Source organism: Durio zibethinus, chromosome 11 (assembly GCF_047325235.1).
Source record: "Durio zibethinus cultivar Kanyao isolate XHJ-2024 chromosome 11, ASM4732523v1, whole genome shotgun sequence".
NCBI lineage: Eukaryota > Viridiplantae > Streptophyta > Magnoliopsida > Malvales > Malvaceae > Durio > Durio zibethinus.
Window position 1 is genome coordinate 7,854,077 of NC_143172.1, and position 16,436 is coordinate 7,870,512.

The window sequence follows — 16,436 nt, forward strand, 5'->3', positions numbered from 1 at the left end:
CCGGGGGAGGCCAATTGGAGCGAGATAAGGTGTCACTTCACTCGTGTCGTTCCTACCTCTAATCTGCTCTGTCAATCTCCTGAGTGGCTCTTAACTCCCTCCCTGCTTCTTACTCTTTCCTCTTCTTCCCTTCTCAGACTTTGAAACTGGAGAAGGCAATTTTCTTTCTCCCGTTAAACCCTAAGCAATGACTACATCTCTCCAAGCTTCGCTTCTCTGCAATCCTTCACCTTTGCCTTCTCTTCCGCTTCGTAAACCACGCTTTCACCGTTCTTCTTCCCTCTCTTTCAATCTTTCTTCTCTTCCCAAACTGTCTCGGCCCTCCCGATTTTATCCCCGTCCTTTTTCAGTCCCTTGCACATTGCATCCCGACAACCTCAACTCCGACTTCAAATTCGATACTCATGTTGAAGATTCCAAAGCTTTAGTTTCGGATTTTGAAGGCCTCGCCACCATCGATGGGTTTGAGAATGTGAGCGAGGGAATTGAAGTGAATAACATCGACGGGGAAACTGAGAATGTGGTGGAGAGCCAAGGGCAGAATGATAAATTGTTGGGAAAAGATGGGCCCAGAAGCAAAATTCCTGCCATGGTGTTTTTGATGGGAGTTTGGGCCATGATTAAGAACGGAATGGACAAATTAGTGGCTATGGATTGGTTCAGTTGGTGGCCCTTTTGGCGTCAGGAGAAACGGCTTGACCGCCTCATTTCCGAAGCCGACGCCAATCCCAAAGACGCCGCTAAACAAAGCGCTTTGCTAGCTGAACTTAATAAGCACAGGTTTTCTTTCACTTTATTATTGTTGGTTAATTTCAAAACAAATTTCTTTTTGTTTTTTAGCTCTCTAGTATTTGATTTTATTATTTTTAAAACAGTCCTGAGTCTGTGATTAAGCGATTTGAACAAAGGGATCAAGCGGTAGACAGTAGAGGAGTTGCCGAATATCTTCGAGCTCTGGTAGTCACTAATGCCATTGCTGAATACCTTCCGGATGAACAGGCTGGAAAGCCTTCTAGTCTTCCTACTTTGGTAACAAGGCCCTGCTTCGTCGCTTTTGTTTTCTATATGCATTTGATTCAATTATTTTTCAGTTACTTTAAAAATTGTAAAACTTGGTCGAACCAATGTTTTCTCTTTCCACATTCGAGTTCTGTTGGACCTCTGAATTGGTGGATAATTACTTTTATATGTTTGAAAATAATTCTATATAAACCTATGCTTCAACATCACCAAAAAGACTTAAGAATATATGATCCATTAAAATTTAAATGTAGTTGCAAGAATTGAAGCAGCGTGCATCAGGGACCATCGATCAGCCCTTTTTAAGCCCTGGAATTTCTGAGAAGCAGCCGTTGCATGTTGTGATGGTAAGACTCTTTATTTCATAGTTCTGTTTGGGGGACAATATGGTTTATGCACAGTACATTCTTTTATTTCATTGTTCTGTATGGGGGACAATATAGTTTACACAAAGTACATTCTTTTTTGTAGTCCATACTTGTACTATGATGCATGGACTATCATAACCCGTACACAACTTGGATTGTTCTTTTCTCCCCATTGGAATACCTTGTCAACTATTTTGATAGTGATGCTGTTTTCTTTATTAGGTTGGTCCTAAAGGTTCAAACAAATCACGATTTGCACAAGAGCTAATTTCAACTATCTTGTTCACTATTGCTGTCGGATTGGTTTGGTATGGATCACCTCAATTGTAGTTATTCTCTCTCTCTCTCTCTCTCTCTCTCTCTCCTCCCTGCACAGATAAATTTTTTCATTGTTGAATCAGCCATTCCTTGCTATTATCCCCCTATTTAATTTTATTAAACATAAAAGCTATGTTCAGGATAATGGGTGCTTCTGCGCTGCAGAAGTATGTAGGAAGCTTGGGTGGAATAGGGACTTCAGGTGTTGGATCAAGTTCCTCTTATGCCCCCAAAGAATTGAACAAAGAAGTGATGCCAGAGAAGGCAAGTACTCGATGCCTCTGCTTGCAGGCTAAATCAAGGCTATGGGATTTTGTTGCATTTGACAACTGCATTTCTATTTTCAATATGCATGGGTGGAATGGGTTAAATAGATTATATTGGACTGGTTGAGTAAGATGAAAACTTTGGGCAATGACTGAAAATTCTAATTGAAAAGTATTCATGACTAAAGGGAAGCTATTATAATTTGGTAAAACTTCATCCTTCATCAGATAAATGCTGATCAAGAACCTGTTTTGCAGACCATGCAAGTGAAATGCAACTTTAGTTTTGGTATCGATGGGCCAGGGCTATTTATTAGAAATTTAATAGATAATCCTAAACGTTTTTTCCCTCATTAAGTACTTTATTTGCAGAATGTCAAAACATTTAAGGATGTTAAAGGCTGTGATGATGCAAAACAAGAGCTTGAGGAAGTAGTGGAGTATCTCAAAAACCCATCAAAGTTCACCCGACTTGGGGGGAAATTGCCAAAGGTTTGTGTATGGTGTTTGACATTGGTCACAGTATGTATTTTTTACTCAATATGGTTTGACTTTCTTGTTGGTTTCTAAATTTTATACTTCTCAAGGGCATGCTAGAAAATAGAAATAGAATAGAAAATATATCAATAGTTTCTATGCTAGGAAAACCAAATATATCAAGAAACAGCCTGAAGTCCTGTTAGCTTGGTGATAGGGTTGGGAAGGGAATTGGCTAGAGATTCTAGGTTCTGTTCTTCATAGTTTGCATAGGAGGGAGAAATTTTAACAAACAGTTTAGACGTTTTTAGTCCATTTTTTAGTCCATAGTGAGTGATTCTGCAATATTATGTGAATCATGAGTACTGAAATTGGTATGCTTTGATTCATTCACTTTTGGAGTAAAAGGGTTTTTTGTGTTAACCTTCTGGTTGTATTAACTTATTCACAACTAAACTGCAGGGTATCCTTTTGACTGGAGCACCTGGAACTGGAAAAACTCTGCTGGCCAAGGTAAGATCTACTTTTTATATTCTCACTAATGGTCGCTTACATATGTCAGATAGTTTTTGCACATTCATCTTGTTAGAATTAAGGCTTTAAAGAACAACTTGCTAATCCCTCGGATTAGCCTTTCATTCTATAGACGATACTAAGAAAAGAGAATCAATTACAAATTACACATTAATGCTCCTAATTAATCCCGCATAAATTGTCTCCCATGGAATAGTCTCATAATATTCCAACTCACACACACGCAAACACTAACACTCCCTCTCAATCTGGAGCATATATATCAGTCATGCTCAGCTTCTTACATATATAGTCAGCTTGAACTCATGGAAGTGATTTTGTGGGAATATCGGCTAGTTGTTTTCCTGTGCGCACATGCTTGAATAATATTGTTCCACTTTGCAACTTTTCCTTGTGAAATGACAATCAACTTCTATATGTTTGGTTCTTTCAAAAAATATTGGATTGGAAGATATATGAATTGTCGCCTAATTATCACACTATAACTCTGTAGGGGTCCGAACTAAAAGCCCTATTTCATCTTAGAATTGAACCATACATATACCTTTGTTGTAGTCAAAGCCATGGCTATATACTCTGCTTCTGTGCTAGACCTAGCAACTACTTGCTACTTCTTGCTCTTCCAAGACAGCAGATTACTCCCAAGGAAGATAGCATAACTAAATGTAAACTTCCTATCTATAGGATAGCCTACCCAATTTGCATCTGCATAGGCTTGAATACCCTCGTCACTAGTGGAATTGTAGAGTATTCCCTTTCCTGGATTTCTCACCAAATATCGAAGGATGCGCATCGTTGCTCTCTCGTGAGTATCTTTGAGAGTTGCCATGAATTGACTTACCACACTCACTAGAAAAGATATACCAGGTTTTGTCATGGTTAGGTAATTCAGTTTTTCCGCTAGTTTCCTATAAGTGTGGGATCATCAAGTAAAGTGCCATCTTTTGGAGAAAGCTTGATACCTGGATCCATCAATGTGTCACTTGGCTTGGCATGGAACAAGCCCGCATCTCTCAAAATATCTAGCACATACTTCCTCTGAGATACAAAGATACCCTATTGACACCTTGCCACTTCAATAGCTAGAAAATATTTCAATTGACCAAAGTCCTTGGTTTCAAACTAGGACTTAAGATACATCTTAAGTCTGGCAATCCCTACACTATCACTGCCAATGATGATGATATCTACATACACTCCCAACAATATAAGGCTAGAATTTTTCCCTTTATAAAATACTAAATGATCTTTCTCACTTTGTCGCATGCCATGCTGAACAAAAACTGCATTAAATTTGTCGAACCACACGCGTTGAGATTGCTTCAGACCATGCAGAGACCTATGCAAGTGGCGCATCTTCCTAGACTCCCCCTGAGCAACAGGCCCCAATGGTTGCTCCATATATGCCTCCTCAATCAAGTCACCATAGGAAAGCATTCTTCACATCCAACTAATGTAATGCCCATTTATGTGTAGCAGCAAAATTGAGGAATAGGCGAATAGGTGTCATCTTTGCCACTGGTGAAAAGGTATCAAAATAATCTACTCCATATGTTTGCATTTATCCCTTTGCTATGAGTCTTGCCTTCAATCTAGCCAATGAACCATCAGGATTCAATTTTGTGGTGTAAACTCACATATACCCAATAGCTTGCTTCCCTTCTGGCAGGGAAACAAAGTCCCATGTATGATTGGCCTCTAAGGCCATCATCTCATCCTCCATAGCCTTACGTCATCTTGAATCTGCAAAAGCATCGCGAAGAGTATGTGGCACAACAATAGCACCAATTGTGGCAATAAAAGTCTGAAGTCGAGCAGAAAATCCTTTGTACGAGGGCATGTGTAAAGGGAAATTTTTGCAAGTTCGCATACCTTTCCATTGAGCAATTGGTACATCTTCAGCAATAGTGTCTCAAAGTGGATGCATTGACAGAGAGATTGTCTCGATAGGGGAAGTTTCTGTAGGTGGATCTATGTAGGTCCTTTTAGTGTATGTACGACCAAATCGAGTATCTGGGCATACCTCAGGAGGAGATGCATTGACTGGTGTACTATGCATTTGATAGATGAGAAAATCTTCTTCTTCTGATATAATTGGTGATGGATGAGACTGTAGTACCGAAAGAAAAGGAACCGATTCATGAAACGCAACATCTACCAAAATAATAAAGCGACCCAAGTCTAGAGAGTAGCATCGATACCATTTTTGGACATGTGAATAACCTAGGAAGATACATTTAAGAGAACGTAGATCCAATTTAGTGCGACCTGGATAAGTGTTATGAACAAAACATGTGCACCCAAACACCTCGAGGGAGATTAAAAATAAGGGACGATCAGGACACAATACTTGAAAAGGAATTTTTCCTTCAAGAACCAAGGTTGGCAAACGATTTATAAGATAGCATGCTGTGAGGAAAGCTTCACTTCAGAACATGTTAGGGACCTTCATTGAAACAAAAGAGCTCTAGCCACTTCCAACAAATGGCGATTCTTCCTTTTAGTAACCCCATTTTGCTGTGGGGTATCTATACACGAGGACTGATGAACAATATCTTTTGCATTTAGGAATTGAATAAACTCTATAGAAAAATACTCAACCCCATTATCACTTCGTAAAATTTTGATAGACTTAACGAATTGATTCTCTATTTCTGCATGTAAGGTAGTGACGATTAAGAATAATTCGAGCGGCTCCGCAACAAATACAACCAACAAACTCGTGAATAATCATCAACAAATGTCAAAAAGTATCTATAACCAGGTTTCAAAATAATAGGACAAGGCCCCCATACATCAAAATGAATCACAACTAAAGGAAATTTTTCTCTTTTATTAAATCAAGGTCAATAAGCCACTGTGCAGTTTAGCAAACTTGGATGATTCTCAATCAAAACTAAAAGATGATAAATGAGGACACGTAACTCGTAAAGTTGACATAGATGGAAACACTACAATTTAAATTCCTTGCAATCTGACTAACTAAAAGTAAGTTAAAAGGAGAAGAAGGGACATTTAGCACAAAATGTAAAGGTAACATGGATATAGGTCAAGCCTTGCCACTTCCCACAATATCTATAGAGTTTCCATCAACAACCAAAACAGAATGTTTCCCCGTCATAGGAGTATATGAATAAAGAGTACCTATAGTACCCGTCATGTGATCTGAAGCTCCTAAATCAATCACCCAAGTCTTGGAGGGGGTAGCCAAGCATGCAATAGATTTACCTTGTAAAAAAGTTGTTGTTGGAGAGGAGATCGAAGTTTGATTCTGAAGCATTTGAATAAGTCTGTCATGCTCATCCTGGGATAACTGAACTCTTTTTCTCCTCTTGCTGCTGGGGCTGAAGCACAACATCAATCACATATGCCACTAGTGGGCCAGCATTGCCCCGATGCTTTGGACAAACATTCCGTAAGTGTCCCTACTGTCCACAATGATAGCAGGACCATGGGCCTCCTCTACCACTTCCACGTCCTCTACCTCGTCCACCACGTCCTCCGCGTGGTGCTCGCCCTTCATGCTGTGGGGCCACAAATACTGCCTTGTCTTCTTGTGGAGGATCATATTGAGTGACCCTGCTCAGGCATTTATAAGCATCTAGTAAAGAAAGTGGATCTCTGTCGACTAATATCTAAGTACTAGCACTGGCATATTCCTTTCTCAATCCTGCTAAGAAAAACACTATAGCTAGAGCCTCTCGTTGCTCCTGGTTTGTCTTCAGATCGGTAGACAAGGGTGTAGGTTCATTAAACTCGTCATATACCTCCTTGAACGCAGCAAAATATTCTCTCAGGCTCCTATCGGATTGCTCCATTCTAGTCCATGCCCTGGTAACCTTTGAGATCCTTTGCCAATTCTCCAAATTTGCATAAACAATTTTTAAAGTATCCCAAAGTTTCTTACTTGTAAAGTATTGATTGAACGTCACCTTTACTTGTCGTTCCATCGAGTTGAATAATTGTCCAAGTACTTAATTGTCCTCCTAATCCCATGTTGCATCCTTCGAGCTTTCCTTTGCCGGCGGCTCACTTGTCAGAAACTGAGCTTGTCCAAGACCTCGCAAGGTCACCAACACAATCTTGCTCCATGACAAGTAGTTGGTGCCATCAAGTTTCTCATTCGACAATTGTGAGCCCATGATATACTCCAAAGTTATCACCTTCAATGCGATTGCCTTTTCCTTTGCCATGGCCACAGAACCTTCTTCCTCCAAAACACAATTGGTAATCCTTCAATCAGGTAACACAACCCCTAATCAACAACCAGGTACTCCATCCTTAGTTCTGTAGCCATGCTCTACACCGAGAAGAACTTGTCTCCCTCAATCGATCATTCACGAAGAGGTTGCAATCCCTTCTTCCTATCGCCTTTGAAAATAAGGTGGTGGCCCCCTTTCAACTAATGAGGGACTGCTGAAGAGAAAGGAAAAGTTTTAAGTACGCAGCTTTAGGGTTGCAAGATCAAAGTCTATAGTAGTGACAGCTTAAGTGATGAAGCATGGGCTATCACAGAGGGGTTTGAGGAAAGAGAGAGAGAAGGGGGGGGGGGGGGGGGGGCAGCAGTGATTAGGGCGTTGCTAGCTCTGATGCCATGTTAGAATTAAGGCTTTAGAGAACAACTTGCTAATCCCTTGGATTAGCCTTTCATTATCTAAACAATATTAAGGAAAGAGAATCAATTACAAATTATACATTAATGCTCCCAATAAATCCTTCCTAAACTGTCTCCCATGGAATATTCCTATAATTTTCCAACTCACACGCGCATACACTAACACATCTTAACCACCATACAAGCTCTCTTTGCTGTTAGTGGTTCACCAAGATCCTTCAAAGCATCTTGCATGTGCGTCTATGCATACTTACAATGATAGATTTCATTTGTTGAACCTCGAAGGCTATTGCCGGGGAAGCAGGGGTACCTTTCTTCTATAGGGCCGGATCTGAATTTGAGGAAATGTAAGCCATCGTCTCATTTCATCTTTGCTTGGCAACCCTTTAAATAGATTTCTATTTGCTTTAATGTATACTATATACTCGGTTCTTGGGATTACATTCTGACTCTGACATTCTCTTTCTCTGTGGCAGGTTTGTTGGTGTTGGTGCTCGGCGTGTGAGATCCCTTTTCCAAGCAGCCAAGAAAAAGGTTGATGTTCATAATTACTGGGTTCTGGGGATTGCTGTGATTGCTTGATACCATGTCCATCATACTGTCTGACCATGTCATTGACAATGTTTCACATTTTATAGGCCCCATGCATCATTTTTATTGATGAAATAGATGCTGTTGGATCCACACGAAAACAATGGGAAGGCCATACCAAAAAAACACTACATCAGCTGCTTGTTGAAATGGATGGTTTTGAACAGAATGAGGTAGATTTAAACAAGTTTGCAATATCAGTAATTGCTTTTTGCATTTTTGAATTTGTTTAATCTCTGTCTATCTGATAGGGAATAATTCTGATGGCTGCAACAAATCTGCCTGACATTCTTGATCCAGCGTTGACCAGACCTGGTAGATTTGACAGGCATGTAAGTGCTCCAATCATCAGTGCTTTGTTGAGTCTTTGTGCTTGGGACTTTATGTAGAAAGTTACTCTTGGAGGAGCAAGGTATGACACAATAGAGGTGGTTCCTTAATCAGACCCATACACCCACCCCCCATTCCCCCAATGGATTTTGCCCTTTATAAACTGTGCTCCAGTTTGTGGTTACTTTAGTCATTGAAGTGTTCAGAAAACAAGTTTTAATTTCCCAAGGACTTGTTATGCAAATTGACTTGAATAATTGCTTCATATGCTACTCCTTGTCTGAATCCTTGACCATTTTGTTCTGATACCAGTGAAGTCTTGTCCATGGACTATAATTATTCTTGTAGGATAGGCATTTACTTTTTCCTCTTCTATTCTTTTTTATATAGAAGACTTATAAAGCCCATTTTTAGATTGTTGTCCCTAATCCAGATGTAAGAGGTCGTCAAGAGATTTTGGAGCTCTATCTACAAGATAAACCTATATCTGGTGATGTAGATGTTAAAGCAATCGCCCGTGGTACTCCCGGATTCAATGGAGCAGGTATTTTTTTTCTGCATAAAGTGAAACAAGTTTCTAGTTCCTGCCAACAAACATTCTTATTTTCTTTAAACCTTTTCCTGTTATTCTGTCAATCAGATCTAGCAAACTTGGTGAATATTGCTGCAATTAAAGCTGCAGTTGAAGGTGCAGATAAGTTGACTGCTGCACATTTGGAATATGCAAAAGACAGGATACTCATGGGTACTGAGCGTAAAACAATGTATTTATCGGAAGAGTCAAAGAAGGTATTGACATTTTTTATTGGTCACTTTAGGGTAGAATTGGAGTTGTGGTTTGCTGGGAATGTATTGAATCATTAACTCTATAATCAGTGTGAGTTGCAAACAAAGATATAAAAGGGCAATTATGATGATAACAAAGATTGCCAGAGAAAATTTTACACAATTTAGGATATGCAGATAAATGGCCACAGTTAAGGATTGCTCATGTTTAGAGCTTAACGTAAGATGTTTCTTGATGCACCTCATGTAGATAAATGGCCAATTGTTAAACAATGTTGATTTTTAACTGCAACTAGGTAATATTTTGGTTCTATATTGGTGCGCGGTCGGTGTACAAATGGGTCATCCTTATTTGCTGACATTATCACACATAATTTCAGCTCACTGCTTATCATGAGAGTGGCCATGCAATTGTTGCTTTTAATACTGAGGGTGCACATCCAATCCACAAGGCAACAATCATGCCCCGTGGATCTGCATTAGGAATGGTTACCCAGCTGCCTTCAAGTGATGACACTTCAATTAGTAAGAAGCAATTATTAGCTTGTCTCGATGTTTGTATGGGAGGAAGAGTTGCAGAAGAGCTTATCTTTGGTCAGGACCATATCACAACTGGGGCAAGTAGTGATTTGCACACAGCTACAGAGATTGCTCAATATATGGTATATTTCTTAGTGTTTTTTTTTTTTTTTTGAATCTGTAGTACTCCATTGCTATATTTATCTTACTAGTTAATAATCATTTATATATGGGATATGGGAAAGAGTTAACCAAAAACTTTGAGTAATATTGTACCTAAGGGGCAAGATGTGCAGGACTTCTTCATTCACTCTGAAATATGCTGTCCCTTGTATTTAACTTCTCATTGCTTATGGCTTTAACTTCTATGCTAGGTATCGAATTGTGGGATGAGTGATGCAATTGGACCAGTTCATATTAAAGAGCGACCAAGTTCAGAAATGCAGTCTCGCATTGATGCTGAAGTATGTATCTGCAAGCTATTGTTCTGATTAGTATAATTGTATTTTCAATCTTAATTTATTTTATTTTGCTATGCAGGTGGTGAAGCTTCTAAGAGAAGCATATTATCGTGTGAAAGCCCTGTTAAAGAAGGTATGTTCAGGAAAGCCCTTTGTTTTTTCTTTTTGTATTTTCTTATTGATAAGGAATAAGAAACCATTCTTTATAACAAGGAATTAAAATGAAATCTGAATGGTAGGATTCTAGCTACTAAGATTCCATTAATATGTATGAAGAAATATTTGTTTCTGTAAGTTTTTGTTCATCCATTGAGTAATTTTCAAATAAAAGTCGTATCTTAGCTTAGGTAATAGTTTCAGCTGCTAGTGGAAAAGTGAAATAACTTTTTGAGTAATCAATTTCATACTGCAAATTGTCTAGTTCAACACATTGTTTGACAATTTTTTTCAGCATGAGAAGGCATTGCATGCATTAGCGAATGCACTTTTGGAGTATGAAACACTTGGTTTGGAAGAAATAAAGCGCATTCTTCTTCCATATCGAGAAGGAAGGTTGCCTGAGCAACAACAAGAACAGGAAGAAGGGGAGCTAGTATTGGCTTAAACTACAACTCACATCTGTAATCTACTTTACTAGGGCAAGCTCTGTACAGTGTATTTTAATTACTACAGGTAATTATTTATATAATTTTGTTGCAATTTTTTTCCCCACCATTTCTCGCAAGACTTGTTATGGGAGCTCTGCTTGGACACGGAGGGACCTGGCATCCATTAGAGTGAGCTCCCGACCTGTGCTACCCTAAGTTGAGAAACAGCCAAGACCACCATAGATCCTGTATTATTTGTGAAATCATGTATTATTTGAACTTTTACCCCATTACGGGTGAAATTTTGAAGAATTGTGTAACGCAAAGTGACATCATCCTTTATCAACTTCTGAGACAGTTCATATTTAGTACCAGTTCTCATTTTAACCCATCTTTGTGCATTTCTAATCCGTGGATGAGGATTGCTCTATTGCAGCATTGATTCTTCAATTTTACCTGGAATCCCATTTTTAGAATTGATTTTGCTTGGCAACTGTAGCTACACGCTCTTTTTCACCAAAAGCCCATGGCCAACGTCGCGGGATACTCATCATCCCCAAAGGCCCAAGGCCCTACCTCAGGGTACTCATATGCCTTAGGCCGAGCTCCGACGACAGCTTCAAAAGGAGTGATCTTCACTATTTCATAAACAAACCTTTCTATGCTTTCAAAGGGATTGTCAGCACTTGGCAAGCATCAAGCAAATGATCGTTCGACTGTAGCTATGCATTGCATTTTCCACCAAGCTTTGACCAAACCTGCTACGAGAAACTACCACTATCATGATTCACGACACAAACTCAGAATCCAAAAACCAAACTCTTTTGAGCTCCGTTATGTACAGCCATTAACAATAACAATACTCTGGATCAGTAGAACAATTAGTCCATCATTTTCCTTTTTTTTCCTTTTTTTCATCCTTCAACAGAAGAAACTTTATAACATTTGCGGTTTTTGATCTACTAAAGACAGGAAATCCAGTGCATAATGTTAAAACGAAAGGTGAGAACAATAACAAATAGTGTGAGTGTATCTAGAAGATGGAAGACCCACAATTGCCAGTCCATCTCTCGAGCCCCCAACATACGAAAGCCTCCGAAGCGTCATCCATGGCAACTATAGCCACCACCTTATCTCCTCAGCCCCAACTCTCAAAGATCAACGGGTTCAGTCCTGTCCTGCACTGCTAACCCCTCTGAGACATCTGCAAGAGATTTGAGATTGCACTTGATCAAAGCTTCGACAAAGTAGCATGTCTCATCCTTTGTGTTTCCCTCGGGCACATCCACCACAAATGATTCAATGACTAGAGTTCCAGGTCTTCCATCAATGATCTCTGGATGGAGGGAAATGATTGAAGAGTAGTTCTGGATTAAAAAAAAACATCAGAGAGATTAGACATGGCCCAATCTTCATTTTACCACTGGTACACTTAAAATTGAAGCTTCATGACCTTGACCAGTCACTAATGAACTAAAGCTTGTGAAAATACAATTCACTGGTTTTTGCTGCAACTAATACATCAATCAGACATTTACATAATCTTTTGTACTAAGGCATTCAGGAAACCAAACAAAGCTAAAGACCTAACTACCTGGATTTGCAAGATAAAAAACATTCTTGTTAAAATTTTAGATAGCATGCATGCTTTCATGAACCTTGTCGAATATTATACAATCAACAAATATCTTATCTTGGGGAACATTAAACTGTAAGCAAACATACTTAAATAGCTTTCTTTTCAAAGTGCATAGACTAAGATGAAAGAGATAGATGATATTGACTGTTCATGGAGTCATAAAAGATAGAGAATAAAAAGTGTAAATCGGAAAAAAGCAATAAGATTCCTACCTTAAGTCTGTGATCCCCACCTACAATCCTCATGCTGAGGATATGCTCATCATCATCAAGAAGTTCGAGTCGTTCAGTACTTGTAGTGGCCGGAAGCCCTGACTTAACATCAACTTCTCTAAGACTCCCAATCTCAAGGTTTCCTTGTACAACACACCTGCTGACAAAGGGTTTATACTTCTGAGGTTGGTCAAATCTCCTCACCAAAGACCAAACCTGTAAAAAGATAATGCAATACAAACTTCAGAGAAAATTATACGTATTCTACAAAGAGAAAAAAAGATTCGACCAAGGTAATAAATAAAAAATTCACAAAAATATAAGAATTAAGCTCTACAATTGATGAGGAATGCATTGTTTCTACATGATCTGAATATCTAATATCAGCTATCTATCTTTCCCGTTTCTTTGGCATATTCATTTGGCAACAAATAATATAGTGACTAGAGATTTAAATTGCAATCACGATTAAGTTTTTGATCATGTCACATTTATTATGGTTGTGAGTATAACCAAGACTATAATGACCATCACGATCGTAAATTTTTTTATTAATTTTGCACAACTTATTATAAATTATAATCATTATAATTACAATCGTAAAACTTTTATTTATGATTTTTAAAATAATAACATTCATTTCCTTTTATTTACTTGATAAAAAATTTTATTTACAATATTTTTGAGATTATAATAAAGCGATATCAAGTGAACAATAAAATTTCCTTGATAATAAACACATAATGAACATCTAACATGAAATTATCAAAAACAGTAATGTCTGCTTAGTCACAATTCGAAAATTTCCTCCTAAAGGTTCCCCCTAAATTGAAAGAAAAATCCCTCTAAAACAATAAAAAATTTTAATCCATTCCCCCTAAATCAAAATTTCCCAATAAAACAATAAAATCCCAATCCCTTCCCCGGCCCCACCAGAACCTCACCCAAGTCCCCACCCAGTCACCCACAATCCACACAAATTTCACTTTTACTTTTTCTCCCATCATCCCCTCGCCCACACAGCCTCACTGTTTTCCACTCTTCCTCTCTTCTCTCTTCTCAATTTTTTGCACGGTAGTGTCTCTCATCTTGTCTCATACTCAAACACATAAAACCCGACACAAGCAAGAAGCTCTCGTCCTCCTCTCCTCTCATCCTCCCCTAGTCGATAGTTCGACCCCCAGGCTTAGGCACCAGCAGCCAGCTAGACAAGTAGCCTGCCACCCCCTACTCCCAGCCGCAGAACCATGGAACATGGATAGCCAGATAGTCACTCAAGAACGGAATCTTCAAGAGAAACAAAATCAACAAAAAATGCAATTTTAACCACCTTCAAAATTCAGATCAATTACTTGTGTTGTACTGGTTGATATTGATGATTGGGGGTGAAATTCTAAATTTGGATGTGTGAATTGAGTTAAGTTTTCTTTTTTTTGCTTTTTGGGCTTTGCTCGGATCAATTTTGAACAACTGAAATAAAATTTTTTTTCCTGCCACTTTTGGACGAAAAACAGAGTGGCGGGAATAACAGGCCGATATTTCGGCTGTTCTCCATTATTCAATTTTGCAACGGCCGATTGCGGCCACTACCGTCAAGATTAAAATTCTCCCCCAATTTCCCTCAATATCGTTGGCGTAAGTGGCGCAACCACGAAATTGTAACCGTTATTTCGCTATACCACCGTTATTTAAACCCTGAACTAGTAACAACCAAGAAGATAAGTTGCATATGCCCCATGTCATTCCGTTTCTAGGAAATGCAACAACCAAGAAAGACAAGTTGCATTTAATTCAATTAAATCTTAACCCCATTGTTCTTAAACAAACCAACCATACTGTGGAAACAAATTTATCCTGGAAAAACCATTGGACAACCCAATCAAAGAAACACAACAAATTTGTTCAAATGGTTTAAGAGAGTAGCAAAGAGATTGAAAAATTTTTCACAAAATGGAATTGATAATAAATATGGATCTCAAATTTAGGACTTGGTAACACTCAAAAAAATCAAAGAAACAAACAACTTTTTCTAAGTTTTGAGTTGCTCCTTAGCATTAAACCTAATCAAAATGTTATATGTTTCGATCGCAAAAGATCAAATTTTGAATGTCAGATTCTCAACAAATCAAAACATACTAGTGATTATTCTATTTTAATAATTTTCAATCATATCTCTCATCTCAACAACAAAACAGTGAGTGAGAGTTAAGGAAGTTTATCTAAACCGCTGTACAAAATTAGATTCAATCTTCTTTCTTTTGTTTTCGTAAAAAGAATAACCAAATAATTCAATCAAAAGAAACAAGATTTCCAGAAATATAAAAGAAAAACACCGCGACCAAGATTAATCCTTCTCGAGAACAAAAGTCAAACATTGAAAAAAGGATATCACTCAGCAAAAATGTAAAAATAATCACAAAAAAATAAAAAAAAATAAAATCATTGATCCAAAAGCTATAAAAAGAGCATAATAAAATTTCCAAATAAAGCAACAACAAAAAATTTTAAAAAAAAAAAGAATGAAGAAACGAAATAGAAATGAGTGAGATTAGAGGAATATCTTGAGAAGGAGTTGAAAAACAAATCTATAGAAAACGTAATCAAAGGGAGAGAGAGAGAGAGAGAGAGAGAGAGAGAGAGAGAGTTACGAGAGGAACAGGAGCTTTGATGCGCTTGACGAGTGCTGAACTACACTGATTCTCTCCAGTCTCATGACGATGATGTCTCCTTATATACTCAGTCGCCGCACTCCCAAATCCATTGTTATTCCCATTCATTTTCTCTTTTCTTCTTATCAATCCAAACACGCTCGCTTTTGTCTTACGCAACAACAACAATAACAAAAAAAAAAAAAAAAAAACTCTAACTCGTCTCGTCCAACGGCGACCAGAGCTCCGATCACCGACCGAACTGATTCTCCGACGAATCTTCTGGAAATTGTTTAATCACGTTTATCTCGAGAGAAAGCAGAAGACGAGGAAGAAAAGCCATAAAAAGAGAGAAGCTACCTGACTTCATCCACCTCTAAGCCTCCCTATCATCTATGTCATCACCTGAAATAATAAAAATACAAATACAAATAAAACCCGATTTCAATTTTTTTTTTTTTAATTTTTACTAACTTTTTTGTTACCAGATCAGCTCTTCGGTTTGACATTGGATTAGGAATGTTATTACGAGAATTGCCATGCGTTTTGTCTGCTTCTGCTTTCGTCTTTTCTTCTCGACGCAACTGCCCCCGTGTTAGTTGTGTCAAAAGAGGTTGCAATTTTAATCTCTAGAAAAATGTTAGCTAATATTTATAATTTTATAGAACGAAATTTTGCTTCGCTAAAACAAATATTTTAATTATTATATTATTTTTAATTATATTATGACTTATGTGATGCACCTATTAATTTTATTTATTATTTATATATACATATAAATTAGTTTTTTAAAATTATATTTAAATTTTTAAAATTTATAACATATAATAATTTTTATATTTGATTAACTTGTCATAAAAAATAAATTTTTTTAAAATAATGAGAAGAAAATAATATATTTTCACTTTGCACTATTTTATTTGTAATAATATTTATACACTTAAAATTTATATTAAATAAAAATAAATTATATGTTTTTTTTAAAGAACAAAATATATATTATCAAATGATAAATTAAATAATAAAAAAAATATAAACATATTTTTACTCCCATAATTTTGTATA

At 37.5% G+C, this 16,436-nt stretch overlaps 2 protein-coding genes across 2 annotated transcripts; one reads left to right on the plus strand and one right to left on the minus strand.

Annotated features, from left to right (window-relative positions):
- Window positions 1-2: 2 nt before the first annotated feature.
- LOC111289288 (ATP-dependent zinc metalloprotease FTSH 11, chloroplastic/mitochondrial-like) lies at window positions 3-11,263 on the plus strand. Its single transcript, XM_022880211.2, has 17 exons — window positions 3-780; window positions 876-1,029; window positions 1,275-1,367; window positions 1,611-1,696; window positions 1,847-1,970; window positions 2,345-2,464; window positions 2,912-2,962; window positions 7,884-7,945; window positions 8,075-8,132; window positions 8,237-8,362; window positions 8,441-8,521; window positions 8,934-9,063; window positions 9,160-9,308; window positions 9,686-9,967; window positions 10,199-10,288; window positions 10,365-10,418; window positions 10,737-11,263. The coding sequence occupies exons 1-17, from the start codon at window positions 188-190 to the stop codon at window positions 10,887-10,889; spliced, it is 2,406 nt and encodes an 801-aa protein (XP_022735946.1). The 5' UTR covers window positions 3-187; the 3' UTR covers window positions 10,890-11,263.
- A 478-nt stretch (window positions 11,264-11,741) lies between these two features.
- LOC111289289 (abscisic acid receptor PYL8-like) lies at window positions 11,742-15,811 on the minus strand. The gene is made up of 3 exons (XM_022880212.2): window positions 15,372-15,811; window positions 12,724-12,939; window positions 11,742-12,239 (listed from the first exon to the last, which is right to left on the minus strand). The coding sequence occupies exons 1-3, from the start codon at window positions 15,498-15,500 to the stop codon at window positions 12,024-12,026; spliced, it is 561 nt and encodes a 186-aa protein (XP_022735947.1). The 5' UTR covers window positions 15,501-15,811; the 3' UTR covers window positions 11,742-12,023.
- Between the last annotated feature and the right edge of the window lie 625 nt (window positions 15,812-16,436).

Excerpts from the sequence above, each read along its gene's own strand:
- LOC111289289 (XM_022880212.2), bottom strand. The coding sequence starts at position 15,500 with ATGAATGGGAATAACAATGGATTTGGGAGTGCGGCGACTGAGTATATA. Across the intron at positions 12,940-15,371 it reads TCAAAGCTCCTGTTCCTCTC|GTTTGGTCTTTGGTGAGGAG; the intron begins GTAACTCTCTCT and ends ATCTTTTTACAG. Across the intron at positions 12,240-12,723 it reads GTGGGGATCACAGACTTAAG|AACTACTCTTCAATCATTTC; the intron begins GTAGGAATCTTA and ends TTTTTAATCCAG.
- LOC111289288 (XM_022880211.2), top strand. The coding sequence starts at position 188 with ATGACTACATCTCTCCAAGCTTCGCTTCTCTGCAATCCTTCACCTTTG. Across the intron at positions 9,064-9,159 it reads TCCCGGATTCAATGGAGCAG|ATCTAGCAAACTTGGTGAAT; the intron begins GTATTTTTTTTC and ends TCTGTCAATCAG. Across the intron at positions 10,289-10,364 it reads AGTCTCGCATTGATGCTGAA|GTGGTGAAGCTTCTAAGAGA; the intron begins GTATGTATCTGC and ends TTTGCTATGCAG.